The sequence below is a fragment of the Nesoenas mayeri genome (assembly GCF_963082525.1).
Source record: "Nesoenas mayeri genome assembly, chromosome: 30".
Taxonomy (NCBI): domain Eukaryota; kingdom Metazoa; phylum Chordata; class Aves; order Columbiformes; family Columbidae; genus Nesoenas; species Nesoenas mayeri.
Window position 1 is genome coordinate 1,759,974 of NC_137564.1, and position 17,584 is coordinate 1,777,557.

Sequence of the window (17,584 nt, forward strand, 5' to 3'; positions counted from 1 at the left end):
GGATTTGGGGTGATTTGTCCCCAAAGGGCCGTGGGTGCTGGAGCAGCTGCCCAGGGCAGCGCTGGAGCCGCCGTCCCTGGGGGGTTAAACACCCAGATGAGGTTCTCAGGACACGTCCTGGGGGGTTCTGGTTGGACTCCATGATCCTGAGGGGCTTTTCCAACCCAACAATTCTGTGGTTCCACCAGACCCGTGTCCTACAACACACGCTGCAATACGGGTGTTGTATTCTGGTTACCCCCCATTCCTCCGCTCTGCACCCCAGCCCGTGCGGGTGGCTTTGGGGGCGCTACCACACTCAGCCAAAGTGGGAATAGGGTGTTTTTCCACGGGACTCAGCCCGGGGGGCGACGTGACCCAGCGAAGGGAAATCAATGATCTCCGAGTGACACGAGTGTCACCGAGCGCCACCGCCCAGCCGGGGGGTCTAGGGGCTCCCAGCCCCTCCTTGCCCCCTCCGCGCCACACACCGTGCCACTCACCGTCCCCCTCTGCCACCCTCCGCTTGTTGTTCTTGGCTGGGTTTGAGCCGGTCTAAATTTAGGCGGGTCTATTTCAACACCCGTCCCCTGCCCCGCGGGGGACGAGGACGGAGCAAAGGTAACCGGGGAGGACGGGCCGGGACCGCGGGGTCCCATGCGGGGCTGCTCCCGTGTCCCCAGCCCGGGGGGGACACCGGCACCTCGGATTTTACCCGCGCGAGCCCATGGAGGAGCGCAGGACCCGGGTTGGCGCTCTCTTGGCTCTCATTGCTCTGGCGGCCACTCGAGGTAGAGCTGGGTGACAAGGACAAGCCAGTCCCTGTGCGCACCGCGCGAGGAGCCGCGGGCACCGGAGCCAGCTCCTGGCACCGGGAACCAGCTCCTGCTACTGGGAACCAGCTGCTGGTACCGGGAACCAGCTCTCGGTACTGGGAACCAGCTCCCAGTACTGGGAACCAGCTGCTGGTACCGGGAACCAGGTCCCGTCACTGGGAACCAGCTCCTGGCACTGGGAACCAGCTCGTCTCTGGCGGCCTCGGATGCAGGTGAGTGGGGCTGGGACAAGGGTCCAAGTCACAGGACATTGTCCCCAACACCATGGGGTCTGGTCCGTACCCAGGTGGCCCCAGAAAGAGGGAGGACTGGGGTGTCGGAGGCCCCGGCTCCATCTCCTCTCCCAGGCGGCATCGCCCTGGGCTTGTGGAGCATCTCCAGCCGCCACCGCCACCCGCGTCCCAGCGCCGTGGGGTCGGGACGTCCCAAAGAAGGTCCCATGGACCGCAGGACCCACGGCTGGGCCCTCCCGGCCCCGGCCAGAGCCACGTTACACATTAACCAGCTGTTTGCCTGCGGGGACAGGGACGGGGATGGGGACGGGGACAGGGACGGGGACGGGGACGGGGACGGGGACGGGGACGGGGACGGGGACGGGGACAGGGACGGGGACGGGGACGGGTCCCCTCTCTGTCACCATCGCCTGGGGAGGTTTTTTTGGGGGGTGGGCACCAAGGGGTGACGAGCTCCTGTGAGCCCCAAGAAAGGTGTCAAGCCTGGTCAAGCAGGGTTAAGCCAGGCAGGGTTAAGCCAGGCAGGGTTAAGCCAGGCAGGGTTAAGCCAGGCAGGGCGAACGGTCAGGGGCTGGACTTGATCTGGAGAGGTTTCCATAGAGAATCGGAGAATCATTGGGGTTGGAAAAGCCCCTCGAGACCATGGAGTCCAAGTGTTACCCACCCTGGCACTGAACATGTCCTGAGAACCTCATCTGTGTATCCAACCCCTCCAGGATGGCGACTCCAGCACTGCCCTGGGCAGCCTGTTCCAACACCCACAGCCCTTTGGGGAGAAATCACCCCAAATTTCCACCCTCGGCCCCCTCCAGCCCCTCCTCAGCTCTGTTCCCTCCTCTTCCCCAGCTCCGTTCCCTCCTCTGAACCTGCTCCAGCTCCTCAGGCTCTTCCTTGTGTAACATCGCAGGGCAGCCGCACTGATAATCTGGATTTCCAGCCCTTGGTGAGGCCCCCCGGGTGAGGACCCCCCAGCTCTGCATGGATTGGAATGGGGACACCCACCTGCTGTAGGAGCCCGGGGCAGCTGGACAACTCTGCCTTCTTCTTCCTCCGAGCTCTCTTCCTCCTCCTCTCCTGCAGGCATGGTAAGGGGCTGCGCGGGCCGTCGTTCCCATGGGGTCCCCGCGGGTGGGGGGGGACAGGGATGGCGGAGCTCCTGGGAGGCAACGGGGGCAAAGAGAAGGTCCTTGCGCCATGCCCTTGGCCACCAGAGCCATGGGAAGGGCTGGCAGCTCCTCACCAGCATCCCCTGCCCCCGGCAGGGCGTTCCTCTGCAAGGACAGCATCCCGAGGACAGCATCCCCAAGAGAGCACCCCAAAAAGAGCACCCCAAAGAGAGTAATCCTAGGACAGCATCCCAAAGAGAGCACCCCAAAGAGAGCATCCCCAAGAGAGCATCCCCAAGAGAGCATCCCTAGGAGAGCCTTTCAAAAGCTTCATCATGTCCCCAGATCAGCCAGGGCCAGCAGGGCACAGCCCAAGTTCAAGGTCTCCCAGCGAGCGGCACCCGCCATGTCCAGCACCCGGTGCCAGCTCTGCCGGGATTGCTGACACCTGCCCCTCCAAAGCCTACACTGGTTTCCCAGCACCCTGCCCAGCTCGCATCCACCTGCCAGGGTGGCCGTCCTTATAGCCCGTTAGCTTAACGAGCCGGAGGTGCTCGTTAGCTCCTCTTGGAGCCGTGGGCCGCGGCACGGACCTCTGCGGCGCAGCAGTCACGGTCCAGGGGCAGCGTGCCCTTGGTGCCACCGAGCCCCTGGCCAAGGAGCGGCCGCACCGCTCGCCAAGCCTGGAACGGGAAGAGGGGGTTTCCCAGCTCCAAAATCCCGTCCCTCTTGTCCCCTGGCAAGGCCGGGGGTGGAGAATCCGTCCCGGCCACGTCCAGGGCCGCGGTGCCACGGCTGCCCTTGGCGCTCGGCCCCGCGCGTGCCGCAGGTGCCGCCTCCCGTCCCCGCTGGCTCGGGACGCCCCACCGGCACTGGCGCCTGCGCCGGGACGTGCCCGCGGCGGGCAGCCCTGCGCGCGTTCCAGTGGGGCCTGAAGGGAGCAGGTCAATTAAACCGGCCGCCGAGTTCGTTAGAACTGGGAGACAGGTGCTTCCAGAAGTCCCTCCACCATGGGACCACGAGGCAGCCTGCTCGTCTCCACAAACCCTCTGGGGAAGAAATCACCCCCAATTTGCAGCCTCAGAGTGCAAGTCCCCCCTGCGCAGCCTGCTCGGGGTGCTGTGCCTGCCCTGGGCTGGGGGGGCGCAGGACGAGCGGCCGCCCGGGTCCCACGGCTGCACCGGGGCGCTCCCGGCCGCCCCGTCTCTCCCAGTCTCTTCCCAGTGCAAGATCCTGCGCTGCAACTCGGAGTACGTGGCGGCCACGCTCAACCTGCGCGGCGGCGGCCGGACCGGCGCGGTCTGCGACGCGCTGCGCTCCTACTCGCGCTGCACCCGCAGGACGGCCCGCACGTGCCGGGGAGACCTGGCCTACCACTCCGCCGTGCACGGCATCGAGGACCTCATGATCCAGAACAACTGCTCCAGGGACGGCCCCACGTCCCCGCCGCGCCCGCCGGCCCCCGGCCACCAGGGCTTCGAGTCGCTCGACGTGTGCGACTACGAGAAGAGCTTCCTCTACAAGCACGGGCAGCCCCCCAGCTACCAGCACTGCGCGGCTTTCGGGGACCCCCACATCCGCACCTTCCACCACGACTTCCACACCTGCCGGGTGGAGGGCTCCTGGCCGCTCCTGGACAATGACTACCTGTTCGTGCAAGCCACCAGCTCGCCGGTGGAGAAGGGCTCCAACGCCACGGTCACCAGCAAGGTAATGCGGGGCTCGACGGCAAAGCACGCGGCCTTGCGCCCCCGAAAACGGCTGCAGAGGGCAGCAGTAGCTTCAGCTGAACCCGGGTGGGAGCGGGAGTGAGCTCTGCGGGCACCGCGGTCCCTGGGGGGCAGGAGAGACCTGCAAATGCTCCCATTGGTGCCTGGGGATGGGTTATTGTGAGGTCCATGGGTGACCTGGACAGCCATGGAATCAGAGAATCCTTGAGCCATAGAGTCCTTGAGCCATAGAATCGTGGAATCCTTGAGCCATAGAATCACGGAATCCTTGAACCATAGAGTCCTTGAACAATAGAATCCTTGAACCATAGAATCATTGAATCCTTGAGCCATAGAATCATGGAATCCTTGAGCCATAGAATCATAGAGATTCGAAATGTGGGGTGATTTCTCCCCAAAGGGCTGTGGGTGTTGGGACAGGCTGCCCAGGGCAGTGCTGGAGTCGCCAAACCTGGGGGGGGTTGGATACACACGGATGAGGTTCTCAGGGACACGGGGCAGTGCTGGTGCTGGGTTGTGGTTGGACTCGGTCACCTTGAGGGTCTCTTCCAACCCAAGCCGCTCTCCGATTCCCTGCCCCCTGTGCAGCTCACCATCATCTTCAAGAACATGAAGGAATGCATCGACCAGAAGGTCTACCAGGCCGAGATCGACAACCTGCCGGCGGCTTTCGAGGACGGCTCGGTGAACGGCGGCGAGCGGCCGGGCGGGAGCAGCCTGGCCATCCGGGAGCGCAGCCCCGGGCGGCACGTGGAGATCCGCGCCGCCTACATCGGCACCACCATCGCCATACGCCAGGCCGGCCGCCAGCTCTCCTTCGCCATCCGCGCGGCCGAGGAGGTGGCGCGGGCCTTCACGGCGGAGCAGGACCTGCAGCTGTGCGTGGGCGGGTGCCCGCGGAGCCAGCGCCTGTCCCGCGGCCGCCGCGGCCGCCTGCCCGCCGACACGGCGCGCGCGCTCTGCAAGGAGCTGCTGCCCGTGGAGGACGCCTACTTCCAGTCCTGCGTCTTCGACGTGGTCACCTCGGGCGACGCCAACTTCACCATGGCGGCCCACGGCGCCCTGGAGGACGCCCGCGTCTTCCTTCCCGACGCGGAGAAGCTGCACATCTTCCAGGCCGGGGCGAGCTGCCCGCGCAGCTCCGCGTCCTCCCTCCTCCTCCTCCTCCTCGCCTCTGCTTTGTGGGTTGGTTTGTAGCACTTTTGAGTCTGGAAGAGGAATCGCAGACCTGGGGAGGCGGGGATGAGGGATCCCGTGCGCTGCCCTCGCGCGGCGGCACCGACCGGACCCGCTTTCACACTTAGACAGATCACTGCTTCTTCCAATGGATTCTGATGCTTTTCCTCCTTCCCTAACGATCACAGAATCACCAAATCATCAAATCCCAGGTTGGAAGGGACCTCGAGGATCGTCTGGTCCAGCTTCTCTTGGCACGACACGGTCTGGACAAGCCGGCCCTGTCCAAACGCACCCCAAACACACCCAATGTTGGGGATCCCGCCGCTCCCCGAGGAAATCACCCCAACGCTGATTGTTCTCATTGTGAACAACCTTCTTCTCCCCCAAGAACCCGATGAGGACGTGGCGGCTGGTTTAATAAAGAGAGAAACATGGTTGAAGAGGCGTTCCGAAACCCCGCTGCCCCGCGGCCTCCCCAGGAACTCACTTCACGCCTTTCCGGTGTCACCGCAGCCGGTGTGCTCAGGGTGCCCACGGGGTCCGCAGGAACAGCCTCCAAACCCACATCTCCATTTTGAGCACTTAAAACCCACATTGTTCGGTGGATTTTGGGGCCTTCGACGCAGCCGCTTCCACAGTCCCACGACGAAAAACAACGCGATCAATCTGGTTTTGCAGCGTCGTGGCCATGGGTTGGGGTCTCGGCGCTGCAAACCCACCATCCCGTGCTGTATCATCCGTTTCTGGATGAATGCCGTGCCGGTTTGCAGCGCCGGAGCCGCGGAGCATTGAGCTGGTTGGTTTGGTGTCCTGGCGCCCGTCTGGGACCCGATCCAGCCGGGTCTGGGCTGGGGACCGGTGTTGAGTTAACAGTGAAAAACACACAACAAAAACGGCACCGATGGGCAGAGAACAACGAGCACATGTGCAGAGCTATGGAGGTGAAGCCAGACGAGGTGTTTAATATATTTAAGAGGCTTTAAGTAAAGCGGATAGAGTTCTATAGAGAGTTCTATATGATCAGAGATATTTTCTGTATGTGTTTTTTAAATAAAGAGGACTCACATTCGGTGCCGCGGGGGAACGGCGGCTCACGGGCTGCGCGGTCTGCGGTTTTATAACCCACACGTCGGTGCCCCTCAGTTTTGGTCCCTGTTCTGGTCCCGCTGGCCAAGGGCACAACGAGCTACTGAACGTTCTGGAGGATCCTCCGCGCTCCCCGACCCGATGCCCACTTAGACTCAACCCACTTAGACCTGACCCGCTTAGACCCCACCCGCTTAGACCCAACCCGCTTAGACCCAACCCACTTAGACCCCACCCGCTTAGACCCAACCCGCTTAGACCCAACCCACTTAGACCCCACCTGCTTAGACCCCACCCGCTTAGACCCAACCCGCTTAGACCCAACCCACTTAGACCCCACCCGCTTAGACCCAACCAACTTAGACCTGACCTGCTTAGACCCAACCAACTTAGACCTGACCCGCTTAGACCTGACCCACTTAGACCTGACCTGCTTAGACCTGACCCTCTTAGACCCAACCCGCTTAGACCCGACCCACTGAGACCCAACCAACTTAGACCTGACCTGCTTAGACCCGACCTGCTTAGACCCGACCCGCTTAGACCCGACCCGCTTAGACCCAACCCGCTTAGACCGACCCGCTTAGACCCGACCCGCTTTAGACCCGACCCGCTTAGACCCGACCCGCTTAGACCTGAACTGCTTAGACCCAACCAACTTGGACCTGACCTGCTTAGACCCGACCCGCTTAGACCTGACCTGCTTAGACCCGACCCACTTAGGCCCGACCCACTTAGGCCCGACCCGCGGCCTGGCCGAGCTGCAGCGGCCCCCGCGTTTGCGCCTGCTCTGCAGGCCCTGCCCCGCGCCCCCGTTGAGGGAGCAGAGCCACCCAGAGCCACTCGCAGCCCATGAGGATGAACAAACAACGGCCTCTCCAGCCCGACGGGCTGCGGTCGCAAATCGAGCAGCAGGACGTGGCCCCGGGCCAGCCCGCCCGGCCGGCGGCGCCGTCCCCATTGACGTCAGGAGAGCCTGGATCTCACCCTGGTATTTCCGAGCACATGCAACCTGCTAAAGAAGACGCTGGCAACCCAGGCGATGTTATGGGGCTGTTTGTGTCCAGATGCCCAACCTGGGAGGCTTGAGCAAGGAGTTCTAGTCTGGGGTCAGAGCCGGGCTTTGCCAGGCCCAGGTTGTCAGCGGTGGAAGGTGTGACAAGCTGGGGACAATCCACTGCTCCGACGTCCCGTCCCGCTCCGACTCCGCGTCGTTCATGGAAAAGAACCTCGAAGCACAGAAAAATTAAACAAATAGTAATAATAAAATATATACATATAAAAGAAAGAAGCTGCCAGTGGCACCGGGCAGCAGGAGCGCAAAACCAGATCTTGGGGTGCCCAACCTCCCCGTGTCCCCGTGAGGCGGCAAACGCCACAGCCGTCACCCCGTTCCAGCCGTTCCTCCCCCTGCCCGCAAACACACAGCGATTAACGCTCGTCATCGCCCTCGTTTACACCCTCAAAACACCAGAAATCGGCTCAGAGAAGCCAAAGTGAAACTTCGCTTTCCCCCTCTGGAACTGTGTATGGAATACAGGAATATCATCCAAATAACACCCGTGTATTGATACCCACACACACCAGTAGCATCCCAGTACACCAATGGAATCCAAATACGCCAATATAACCCAGGTACACCAACATAATCCAGATACAGCAATATAACCCAGATACACCGATATAACCCAGATACACCAATATAATCCAGGTACACCGATATAACCCAGATACACCAATATAATCCAGGTACACCGATATAACCCAGATACAGCAATACAACCCAGGTACACTGATATAACCCAGCTACACCGATATAACCCAGGTACACCAATATAACCCAGATACACTGATATAACCCAGCTACACCGATATAACCCAGGTACACCAATATAACCCAGATACACCGATATAACCCAGGTACACCGATATAACCCAGATACACCGATATAACCCAGGTACACCGATATAACCCAGGTACAGCAATACAACCCAGGTACACCAATATAACCCAGGTACACCGATATAACCCAGGTACACCGATATAACCCAGGTACAGCAATACAACCCAGATACAGCAATACAACCCAGATACACCAGTATAACCCAGATACAGCAATACAACCCAGATACAGCAATACAACCCCGATAGAGCAATATAACCCAGCCGAGCCGCCCTCCTGTGCCGTTCCCGGCAGAGCCTCTAGATGTCCACACAGCCCAAACTATGCGAAAGGCCTCTGGGAACTGGAAGGACGCTCAACTGGGGACTCAAAGGACGCTCAACTGGGGACTCAAAGGACGCTCACCTGGGGACTGGAAGGGCGTTCGTCCTCGCCCCAGCGCCACCCAACGCTCCAGCTGTTCCACCGCCCGGAGCCGCTGCCTGGGACGCGCTGAGAAGGACCCGGAGGGTTCTGTCCCCGCTCAGTTTCAGGCGCCCAACCCGGCTCTCGAAACTGGGGAGCTTGGTGTTTGGGGTGACGTCTCCGCTCAGCCCCCAGTGGCCCCCACTGCTGAAAATGAGGATTTTCCCTTATTTCTTTGCTTCCTCCAGCATCTTTCAAGCGCCAAAAGCCTCCGGAGCACAGGAAAACCAGGGAAAAAAGTGATTTTGGGGAACTCCAAACAGGGAGAAATTTGCAGCGCGTTCTGGGTCGAGCCCTGGGAACAGCACTGAATTCCAGCCGCCACAAACCTCCGAATCTGCACCAAAACCACTGCGGTTATTGAGAAACTGCCCCGGGACGCTCCGCTCCTGCCGCCAAACCTGGAACCCCCGCTGGAGCCACCAGCGAGCGGGGGGACAAGCGGCGGCTTCCCGGAGCCACCCAACGCCGCTCGTGTCCGGTTGTGACCGGTGACGTCCCCGTGACACAAACAACCGACCCGCGGGACACAAACAACCGACCCATGGGACACAAACGACCGACCCATGGGACACAAACGACCGACCCATGGGACACAAACAACCGACCCACGGGACACAAACGACCGACCCATGGGACACAAACAACCGACCCATGGGACACAAACGACCGACCCGCGGGACACAAACGACCGATCTGCGGGACACAAACAACCGACCCATGGGACACAAACAACCGACCCATGGGACACAAACGACCGACCCGCGGGACACGCCGCGTCCCCGGCTCCCACAGTGCCGGCACGTTCTGTCCCTTCGCTGGGACACAGCCCACACCTCCTCCTCCTCTTCCTCCTCGCTTGGAATTTGCTGGAAGCAGCCATATATGGTGGGAAGAATGTGTATATATATGGAGAAATCCTCAGCTGCGGCAGGAAGCGGCGCTTGGCAGGGAGGCAGCGGCTCTTTGGGACGGGAGGAACTGGGGCTCTCCAGGCCCCCCAGAACTGGGGAGAAAAAATACTCGTATCCAGGTTTAATCACAGAAGCACAGAATCCTTCTGGTTGGGAAAGAGTTTTAAGATGGAGTCCAATCATTAACCCACCCGTGTCCTGAGAACCTCATCTGTGTATCCAACCCCTCCAGGATGGCGACTCCAGCGCTGCCCTGGGCAGCCTGTTCCAACACCCACAGCCCTTTGGGGAGAAATCACCCCAAATTAACAACCTCAACCTCCTTCTCCAGCCCCTTCCCCAGCCCTGTTCCCTTCTCCAAAGCTCCTCAAGCTCCTTCTTCCCTCGAGGAGCCCCCAGACCCCAGGACTCGTGGTTTGTCCTCCCAGCGCCCGGCTCTGGAATCACCGCAGGACCCGGCTCTGGAATCACCGCAGGGCCGGGCTCTGGAATCACCGCAGGGCCGGGCTCTGGAATCACCACAGGGCTCAGCTCTGGAATCACCACAGGGCTCAGCTCTGGAATCACCGCAGGGCCCGGCTCTGGAATCACCGCAGGACCCGGCTCTGGAATCACCGCAGGGCTCAGCTCTGGAATCACCACAGGGCTCAGCTCTGGAATCACCGCAGGGCCCGGCTCTGGAATCACCGCAGGACCCGGCTCTGGAATCACCGCAGGGCTCAGCTCTGGAATCACCACAGGGCTCAGCTCTGGAATCACCGCAGGGCCCGGCTCTGGAATCACCGCAGGACCCGGCTCTGGAATCACCGCAGCGCCCGGCTCTGGAATCACCGCAGGACCCGGCTCTGGAATCACCGCAGGGCCCAGCTCTGGAATCACCGCAGGACCCGGCTCTGGAATCACCGCAGGGCCCGGCTGGCGGGATCGGGGGCGGTTTCCGGTGTGACCGCGGCGCCCGCAGCGGCCAGCCCGCTCCCCGCCCTGCGCCCTGCAGTGAGTCACCCCAGGGCCTGGTTTCTGGCTCAGCCCAACCCTGCGGCTCCTAAGCCGGGCTCTTCCCGCTCCGTGACTCACTCTGGTCTCCATTCGTCGCCGGGGGAGAGCGGGCTGCGTCGGGACCTTGGGGATCATCCCATCCCAACACCTTCCAGCAGCCCGCACTGCTCCGAGCCCTGCGATGGGGCCCCGCACCGACTCCTGCCTTGGATCTACCCAAATCCACCGCCTCGCCGCTCCAAACCGGCCCCGCGGAGCGAGGACGCTCCTCCGAGCGGGGCCGTGCCCAGAAACCCAACCGGCTTCTCTCTGCTGCCCTTTTCTGTTGAAGAATACGTGGCATTTTGAAGCTTTTGCTTTGATAACCCAAATTCCCGCAGCGTTTCCAGCTGCTTGCTCAATTCAGGGCGCTTGCTGGCGTGGGAAACCTTGCGACCCAAGCGCTGGCCCGAGCAAACCGAGCGGCTCCTTCTGCAGAAGGGTTGGGGAAGCGCTTCCAGTGGGACAAGGGTCAGGGGAACAAAGGGCAAAGCCAAGTACAGATAGAGAGGTCTGGAGCGGATCGGGCTGCGGAACGTGCCCTGGCCCGCGGCCCCGCTGGCTCGGGGCTCCGTCACCCCTGACACCGCCGGAATGCGCTTTACAGTGCGAGGGCTGGACGCGGCTCTTTCGGAACGACGGGCAGCGAAGGAAACCGGAGAGTGGGAGCGTAAACACGGCTGCCAGCGCGGCCTCGGGGATCACGTACCGCACCGCCGCAGGGCTGCCAGCCAGATCCGAGCAGATCTGTGCTCCACTAATCCCCTCTGTTAACGAATTTCTTGCGGTGTGGCGGGACACAATGGGCTGAGCTGGCGGGAAAGGGCGTTTCCTCCATCCCGCACCTGATCGCGAAATCATCTGCTCGCGGCACGGAAACGCGCGGGGCCGGCTGCAGGGTCTGCGCCCGCTGGTTCACCTGGGTGGCCTATGGTCAGTGGTCTATCTGGCCGGTCTAAGCCCAGTGGTCTATCTGGCCGGTCTGTGCCCCATGGTCTATCTGGCTGGTCTATGGCCAGTGGTCTATCTGGCCGGTCTGTGCCCCACGGTCTATCTGGCCAGTCTATGGCTAGTGGTCTATCTGGCCGGTCTGTGCCCAGTGGTTCACCTGGATGGTGTATGGTCAGTGGTTCACCTGGCCAGTCTATGCCCCATGGTCTATCTGGCCGGTCTATGCCCCATGGTCTATCTGGCTGGTCTGTGCCCCATGGTCTTTCTGGCCGGTCTATGCCCCATGGTCTATCTGGCTGGTCTATGCCCCATGGTCTATCTGGCTGGTCTGTGCCCCATGGTCTATCTGGCTGGTCTATGCCCAGTGGTCTATCTGGCCGGTCTATGCCCGGTGGTCTATCTGGCCGGTCTATGGCTGGCGGTTTATCTGGCCGGTCTATGCCTGGTGGTTTATCTGGCCGGTCTATGGCTGGTGGTCTATCTGGCCGGTCTATGGCTGGCGGTTTATCTGGCCGGTCTATGCCCGGCGGTTTATCTGGCCGGTCTGTGCCCCATGGTCTATCTGGCCGGTCTATGGCCGGTGGTTTATCTGGCCGGTCTATGGCTGGTGGTTTATCTGGCCGGTCTATGGCCGGTGGTTTATCTGGCCGGTCTGTGCCTGGCGGTTTATCTGGCCGGTTTATCGGTTTACACTAACAGGTGTGAATTAACTCCGCGGGAAAGGAGAGGACGGCGGACACAGGAAAACACGGCCCGTGCCAGAAACACGCTGATAAACAAGCTCCAAAGGACAAAGGAGACAATTCCAAACACAAGCCACAGCCCTTTTCCTCATTGGGGTGGGAGCTCCTACAAACCCCCACTTTTTCCTGTCCTGCCCTGTTGGGTGGCTCCAAAAAGCCCATTATTTTCCCATTTCCTCTGTTTTTCTGAACGGAAGGGCTTTAAAAGCCGGGGTAACGCAGCCCCCGCCTGTCGGGGGGGGTGTGTGTGCGGCAAAAACGACCTAGGAAGGAAAATTCAAGAGTTTCTGAGTGTAAAGCTCCTATGGGGACAACAGAACCGTCCCCACTGCCCACAGCTGCAATGGGGGGGCGGCCCTGGCTGGGCAGGGCTATCGGGACGTGGCTTGTTTGCCACCCTTAGATAAACTTGAGGAAAACAAACTAAACCCCAACAACTCCCCTGTTTCCAAACAGCCGGACCTTGTGATCCTGAGAACAAACACGTCTCATCGGGGACTTTCTGCCGCTCGCCCCGCGGGATGACGGTCCCGACGCGCCAGGGAGCGGGACCGGGGGCGTCACGCGGCCCCTTTGGGGACATGACGGGGTGCGCAGAGCGGGGAGCGTCCCCAGAGCGCAGCGGGTGGGAGGGGTGCGGGTCCCCACGGGGGCCATGGGGGCTGCAGAAAGCCGCAGATTTGAGGGAAACAGCCCCCCCTCACCAATACCCCCCAAGGAGGGAGAGAGGCCCCAGGGCCAGGCTTTGATCCCCCACCCCAAACCTGCTCTTAATTACCTTAAACAACGTTGGGGGGAGCAGGGGGGGGGCTGAGGAGATGCCTCAGGTGCTGGGGGGCTGTGGAAATGCCCCCAGGCTGCCCGGGGGGGCTGAGGAAGGGGGGGGAGGGCCCTGGGGGGTGCGGGGAAGCGCCAGAGGCGCTGTGAGTCCGCTCCCAGTTGTCCCAGTACAGCAGGACCCGAACCAGCGAGTCCCAAACTGGGAGCTGCCCCCCCCAGGGGGTTACCCCCCGCTCATGCCTGAGAACATTACGTCCTGTTCCCTGCGCGTCATTGGCGGCCGCCGCCGCCCTTTCTCGCTCCCCATTGGCCCGCCGCGCTGTCACTCCGCTCCCCCCCACCCCCCTCTTCCCTTGCACACGCTCTCCTCTCCTTCACACGCTGTCCACGCTCCGCACCCGGCGCTCTGATTGGCCAGCCGGGCCGTAAACAAGGCTGCGGCGGCCAATGGGGGCGCTGATCACGCGAGTAGCATGCCTGTCCACGCGCCCGCGGCGTGGCGCCGCTACCATCAACAGGCGCGGGCGGGGGAGCGGAGGCTATAAAAGGGCCGCGGCGGGGGGGTGCGCTCAGATCCCCGCGGGCAGCGAGCGGAGCGGACCTTGCGGCGCCAGCGACCCGGGCTCGGATCGCCCCTCTCCCTGAAATCCGACCGCTCTGCCCCCTGCGGCGCGCCGGTTCGCTTCTCAGTGTTAGCCCACGCTCCCCCCTCGAAGCCATGGTGATGTTCAAGAAGGTGAAGACTTTCACGCTGGCCTTCAGCGAGCCCGAGAAGGTTTACTGCAGCGGGGAGAAGGTGGCCGGGCGCGTGCTGGTGGAGGTGGCCGAGGTGACCCGCGTCAGCGCCGTCAAGGTGCTGGCGTGCGGGGTGGCCAGGGTCAACTGGGCCAAGGGCCCCCAGCAGTGCAGGCAGGAGATGGAGTATCTGCGCTTCGAGGACGTGCTGGCCCTGGAGGAGCAGCCCACCGGTGAGGAGACGGGCTGGGAAGTCATTAACCAGCAGAGTTTCTTGCTGGTTGGTGTCCTGGGGGATGGAGAGTCTATGGTTGGGTGGTGGGACTGGGATGGGAAGGGGTGGTGGGACTGGGATGGGAGCGGGTGGGCTGGTGGCTGAATCTGGTGAGAAATAAGCAAAGAAACTGAAACCTACAAAGAGGGCGCTTGGTTGAAACAAGTCCCAAGTTTGAAAGCCGAGGGGCATAAAGGAAAAGCTGGAGCATAGAGACCGATGTGGTTGATACCTAAAATCGGCAATTAGGTTTATTTAATGAGCTGGTTGACGGTGCTGGTGTGGCTGGCAGAGCCGCTGTGCCCGCGGGCGGCGGTGCCACAGTTGTGTCGCGGCACAGACGGTCCCGGCACGGGCAGATCTCACCCCAGACAAGGGAGATTTTCCTCCTGGGTACAGAGACCTCCCTGCAGCAGCTTCCTGGTGGGGCTTCTCCCGGAGATAGGGACTTGGCAGAGTGTCCCGGGAGATAACGGGGTGACGCGGAGTCTGGGAGATGGAGAGATTGCCGGGTGTTCCAAAAACGGGCGGGTGTGGCGAGGGAGCGGGACGCGCTGTCCCGGCGCCCGCGGGGATGTCGAAAGGAGGAGTTCCCGGCTTTGGGGACACGGCGTCAGCAGGACGGGGGTCACACTCGAGAACAAACCCACGGAGCTTCAGCTGATGTTTCCCTTCCTCTTCCTTTCTTTTTCCCAGATGGGGACGGCTCCGTAATCCTGAGACCTGGCAACAAATACGAGTACAAGTTCGGATTCGAGCTCCCGCAGGGGTGAGTACGAGCTGAACGTCGCCTCTTAAAAAGAAAATGAAATTAGATTGTTACAGAAAAGTGCTTCTGTTGCTTGAGACGTGTCTAACAAGCGTCTCTTCCCGCAGGCCTCTGGGCACCACGTTCAAGGGCAAGTACGGCTGTGTGGATTATTGGGTGAAGGCTTTTCTGGAGCGCCCGTCCTTCCCCACCCAGGAGATAAAGAAACGCTTCGAGGTGATGGATCCCGTCGACGTGAACACTCCGGAATTGTTGGTAAGTGCAGCTTTACCCTGAGAAATTTGGGCGTCAGCAGGTGTTACGAGAGAGAAAAGCCTCTAGGCAGGGTCAGTCCGACCTCAGGCATTAAGACTCCCCTAATGAGCTTTATTGCTGAGCGGGGATTAATTACTTAGTTGTTAAGAAGTCCTAGTTACTTCTAGAAATCTACACCAAGCGAGGGGCTTGTTCTGCTTTCACTTGGCTGCGAGACGCTCGAGCCTCGTGGGGAACTTGAAGTTCTTGTTGCAAAATAAGGAAGGAAGGAGGAGCGGGATGGGAGCAGCGGGAGGGTCGCACCTCAATAAATACCCGATTTCTCCACAGTCCCCCGTTGCTGCCAAGAAGGAGAAGAAGGTGTCTTGTATGTTCATCCCCGACGGACGCGTGTCGGTCAGCGCCCAGATCGACAGGAAGGGGTTTTGTGAAGGTAAGAGCTTGTCCTCCCTTGTCAGAGCTGGGGAGAAGGGGGTGTTGGACACGAGGGGAGCGTTGGGAATACCAAACGGGCGAGGAAGAAGCCCTGACTTCGCTAAACGCTGCATCACCTCCCTCCCCAGGCGACGACATCTGCATCAACGCCGACTTCGAGAACACGTGCTCACGCATCGTGGTGCCCAAAGCCGCCATCATCGCCAAGCACACCTACCTGGCCAACGGCCAGACCAAGGTCTTCACCCAGAAACTCTCCTGCGTCCGCGGCAACCACATCATCTCGGGCACGTCCGAGTCCTGGCGCGGCAAAACCATCCGCGTCAAGAAGCTCAAACCCTCCATCCTGGGCTGCAACATCCTGCGCGTCGAGTATTTCCTGCAGGTGAGGAGCGGCGCTTGATGCTCTTTGTCCTTCCTTGGTCACCGCGTGATTTTTGTCCCCTTTGGTCCCCAACATGCCGTAAAACTCTGGTTTTCCCTTTTGCAGATCTATGTGAGCGTCCCCGGCTCCAAGAAAATCATCCTGGAGCTGCCCCTGGTCATCGGCAGCCGCTCAGGCATCGGCAGCCGCAGCTCCAGCATGGCCAGTCAGACCAGTTCCGAGATGAGCTGGGTGGACCTGAACCTCCCTGACGCTCCAGAAGGTGAGTGGGGTTTGGTGGCAGCCAGAGGTCAAGTCCAAGGGGCTGAGATGGGGGAATGGAGACTTTATGGGGAGCTGACGGGTCCGTCTGTCCCTGCAGCCCCCCCGTGTTACCTGGACATCGTCCCCGAAGACCATCGCCTGGAGAGCCCCACCACCCCGCTGCTGGACGACCCCGAGGGCTTCGACAGCCCCATCTTCATGTACGCGCCTGAGTTCAAGTTCATGCCGCCCCCCACCTACACCGAGGTGAGCAGCCGAGCTTTGCCCGCGCCCACACCACCTCCGCGGGTTGTGCTTTTAGGTCTTGAGGTTAAAGCCTCACGGTGTCTAAACACTCTCCCCGCTTCCTCCGCAGGTGGATCCCTGCATCGCCAACAACAACGTGCAGTGAGCGCTGGGGCGGACGTTCCTCTCCCGCTTCTGACTTTTGGGACTAAATCCACTGTGCGGTGACACCCCCGCGGTGCCAGCGTCCTGCCGCGGTGCCAGCGTCCTGCCGCGGTGCCAGCGTCCTGCCACGGCTCCTGGCGAGCGCGGAGGTGGCCGAGTGGCCGGAGTCTGTGCGTTCCCTCCGCGTCCGAGGTTCTGGACCTTGCCGACAGCCAAAATCCTGGGAAAAAGCCCCAAACTCCCTTTGGTGCTGGAGAATCATGAGCGGGGAGGCGTCGAGGTCACAAACCCTTCGGAGAGCTGTTGAGTCCAGCCTAAAACAACCAAAAAAGACTCAGTGTCCAAAATGGACGCCGCACACCGTCCTTGGGGACACGCGACCCGCGTCGGTTCCCTGTCTCTGAGCGCACAAGCGTGTGCAAAGCTTGGGACTAAACCCGGCTCTATGGCAGCGGGGTTGTTGGTTTTAAACTCAAAACCCTTTAATCCCAGAGTGCAACCCGTCCCTGGTGCTCCTGCTGCTCCTGGGGGGCACCAGCCCTGCTCCGAGCAGCTAAGCCTGGCCTAGAGTTCCATCAGGAAGCCCTGCCTGCTAAACCTGGCTTAAAGTTGCAGTTGGCAGAGCTGGTTTATGCTTTGGTCTCGGTCTCTGAGCCGAGCCGCGGGGCGCGAGGATCCCGCCCGCCCCGCACTGTTAACACAAAATGTAAAAAAGCTCATTTTGTACTGGTTTTGTATTGTTACTGGGGGGAGCCAAGAGTTCTGTTTTGTACCGTTTCTATTTCTGCCCCCGTGGGGCAACATTTCTAATAAACAGACAAACCAAGGTGGTGGAGCCTCTCGCACTTGACCTTGGGGAGGTGGGGGGGGGGGGACAGGGAGGGGACGAGGCCCCACAACCCTGGGGGTTGACACGTCCCCTTGTCCCAGGGAGTCCCGGGTCCCTCCGGCAGCAGCTGCACCCAAAGACCTGGAAATGATTCTGATTCTGATCTTTCCTTCCCCCTTTTCTTTGTTTCTCCTTTTTCTTTCCCCTGTTTCCCTTTTTCTCCCTTTTTCTCCCTTTTCCTGCCCCCTCTCCAGCCCCTCCCCGACTCAGCCGCTCTCCACTGCAATTTTTCCAGCTCAAAACCCCC

At 61.1% G+C, this 17,584-nt stretch overlaps 2 protein-coding genes across 2 annotated transcripts; both read left to right on the forward strand.

Moving 5' to 3' along the window:
* Positions 1-1,987: 1,987 nt before the first annotated feature.
* Positions 1,988-11,278, forward strand: HJV (hemojuvelin BMP co-receptor; the record flags this gene model as incomplete). Its single annotated transcript, XM_080361126.1, has 4 exons — positions 1,988-2,133; positions 3,368-3,864; positions 4,473-5,069; positions 11,075-11,278. Exons 1-4 carry the CDS (start codon positions 2,037-2,039, stop codon positions 11,276-11,278), a joined length of 1,395 nt encoding a protein of 464 aa, XP_080217252.1. The 5' UTR covers positions 1,988-2,036.
* Positions 11,279-13,502: 2,224 nt separating this feature from the next.
* TXNIP (thioredoxin interacting protein) lies at positions 13,503-17,278 on the forward strand. The gene is made up of 8 exons (XM_080361209.1): positions 13,503-13,909; positions 14,647-14,719; positions 14,827-14,974; positions 15,305-15,407; positions 15,538-15,794; positions 15,900-16,056; positions 16,156-16,304; positions 16,414-17,278. Exons 1-8 carry the CDS (start codon positions 13,660-13,662, stop codon positions 16,447-16,449), a joined length of 1,173 nt encoding a protein of 390 aa, XP_080217335.1. The 5' UTR covers positions 13,503-13,659; the 3' UTR covers positions 16,450-17,278.
* The last annotated feature ends 306 nt before the right edge of the window (positions 17,279-17,584 follow it).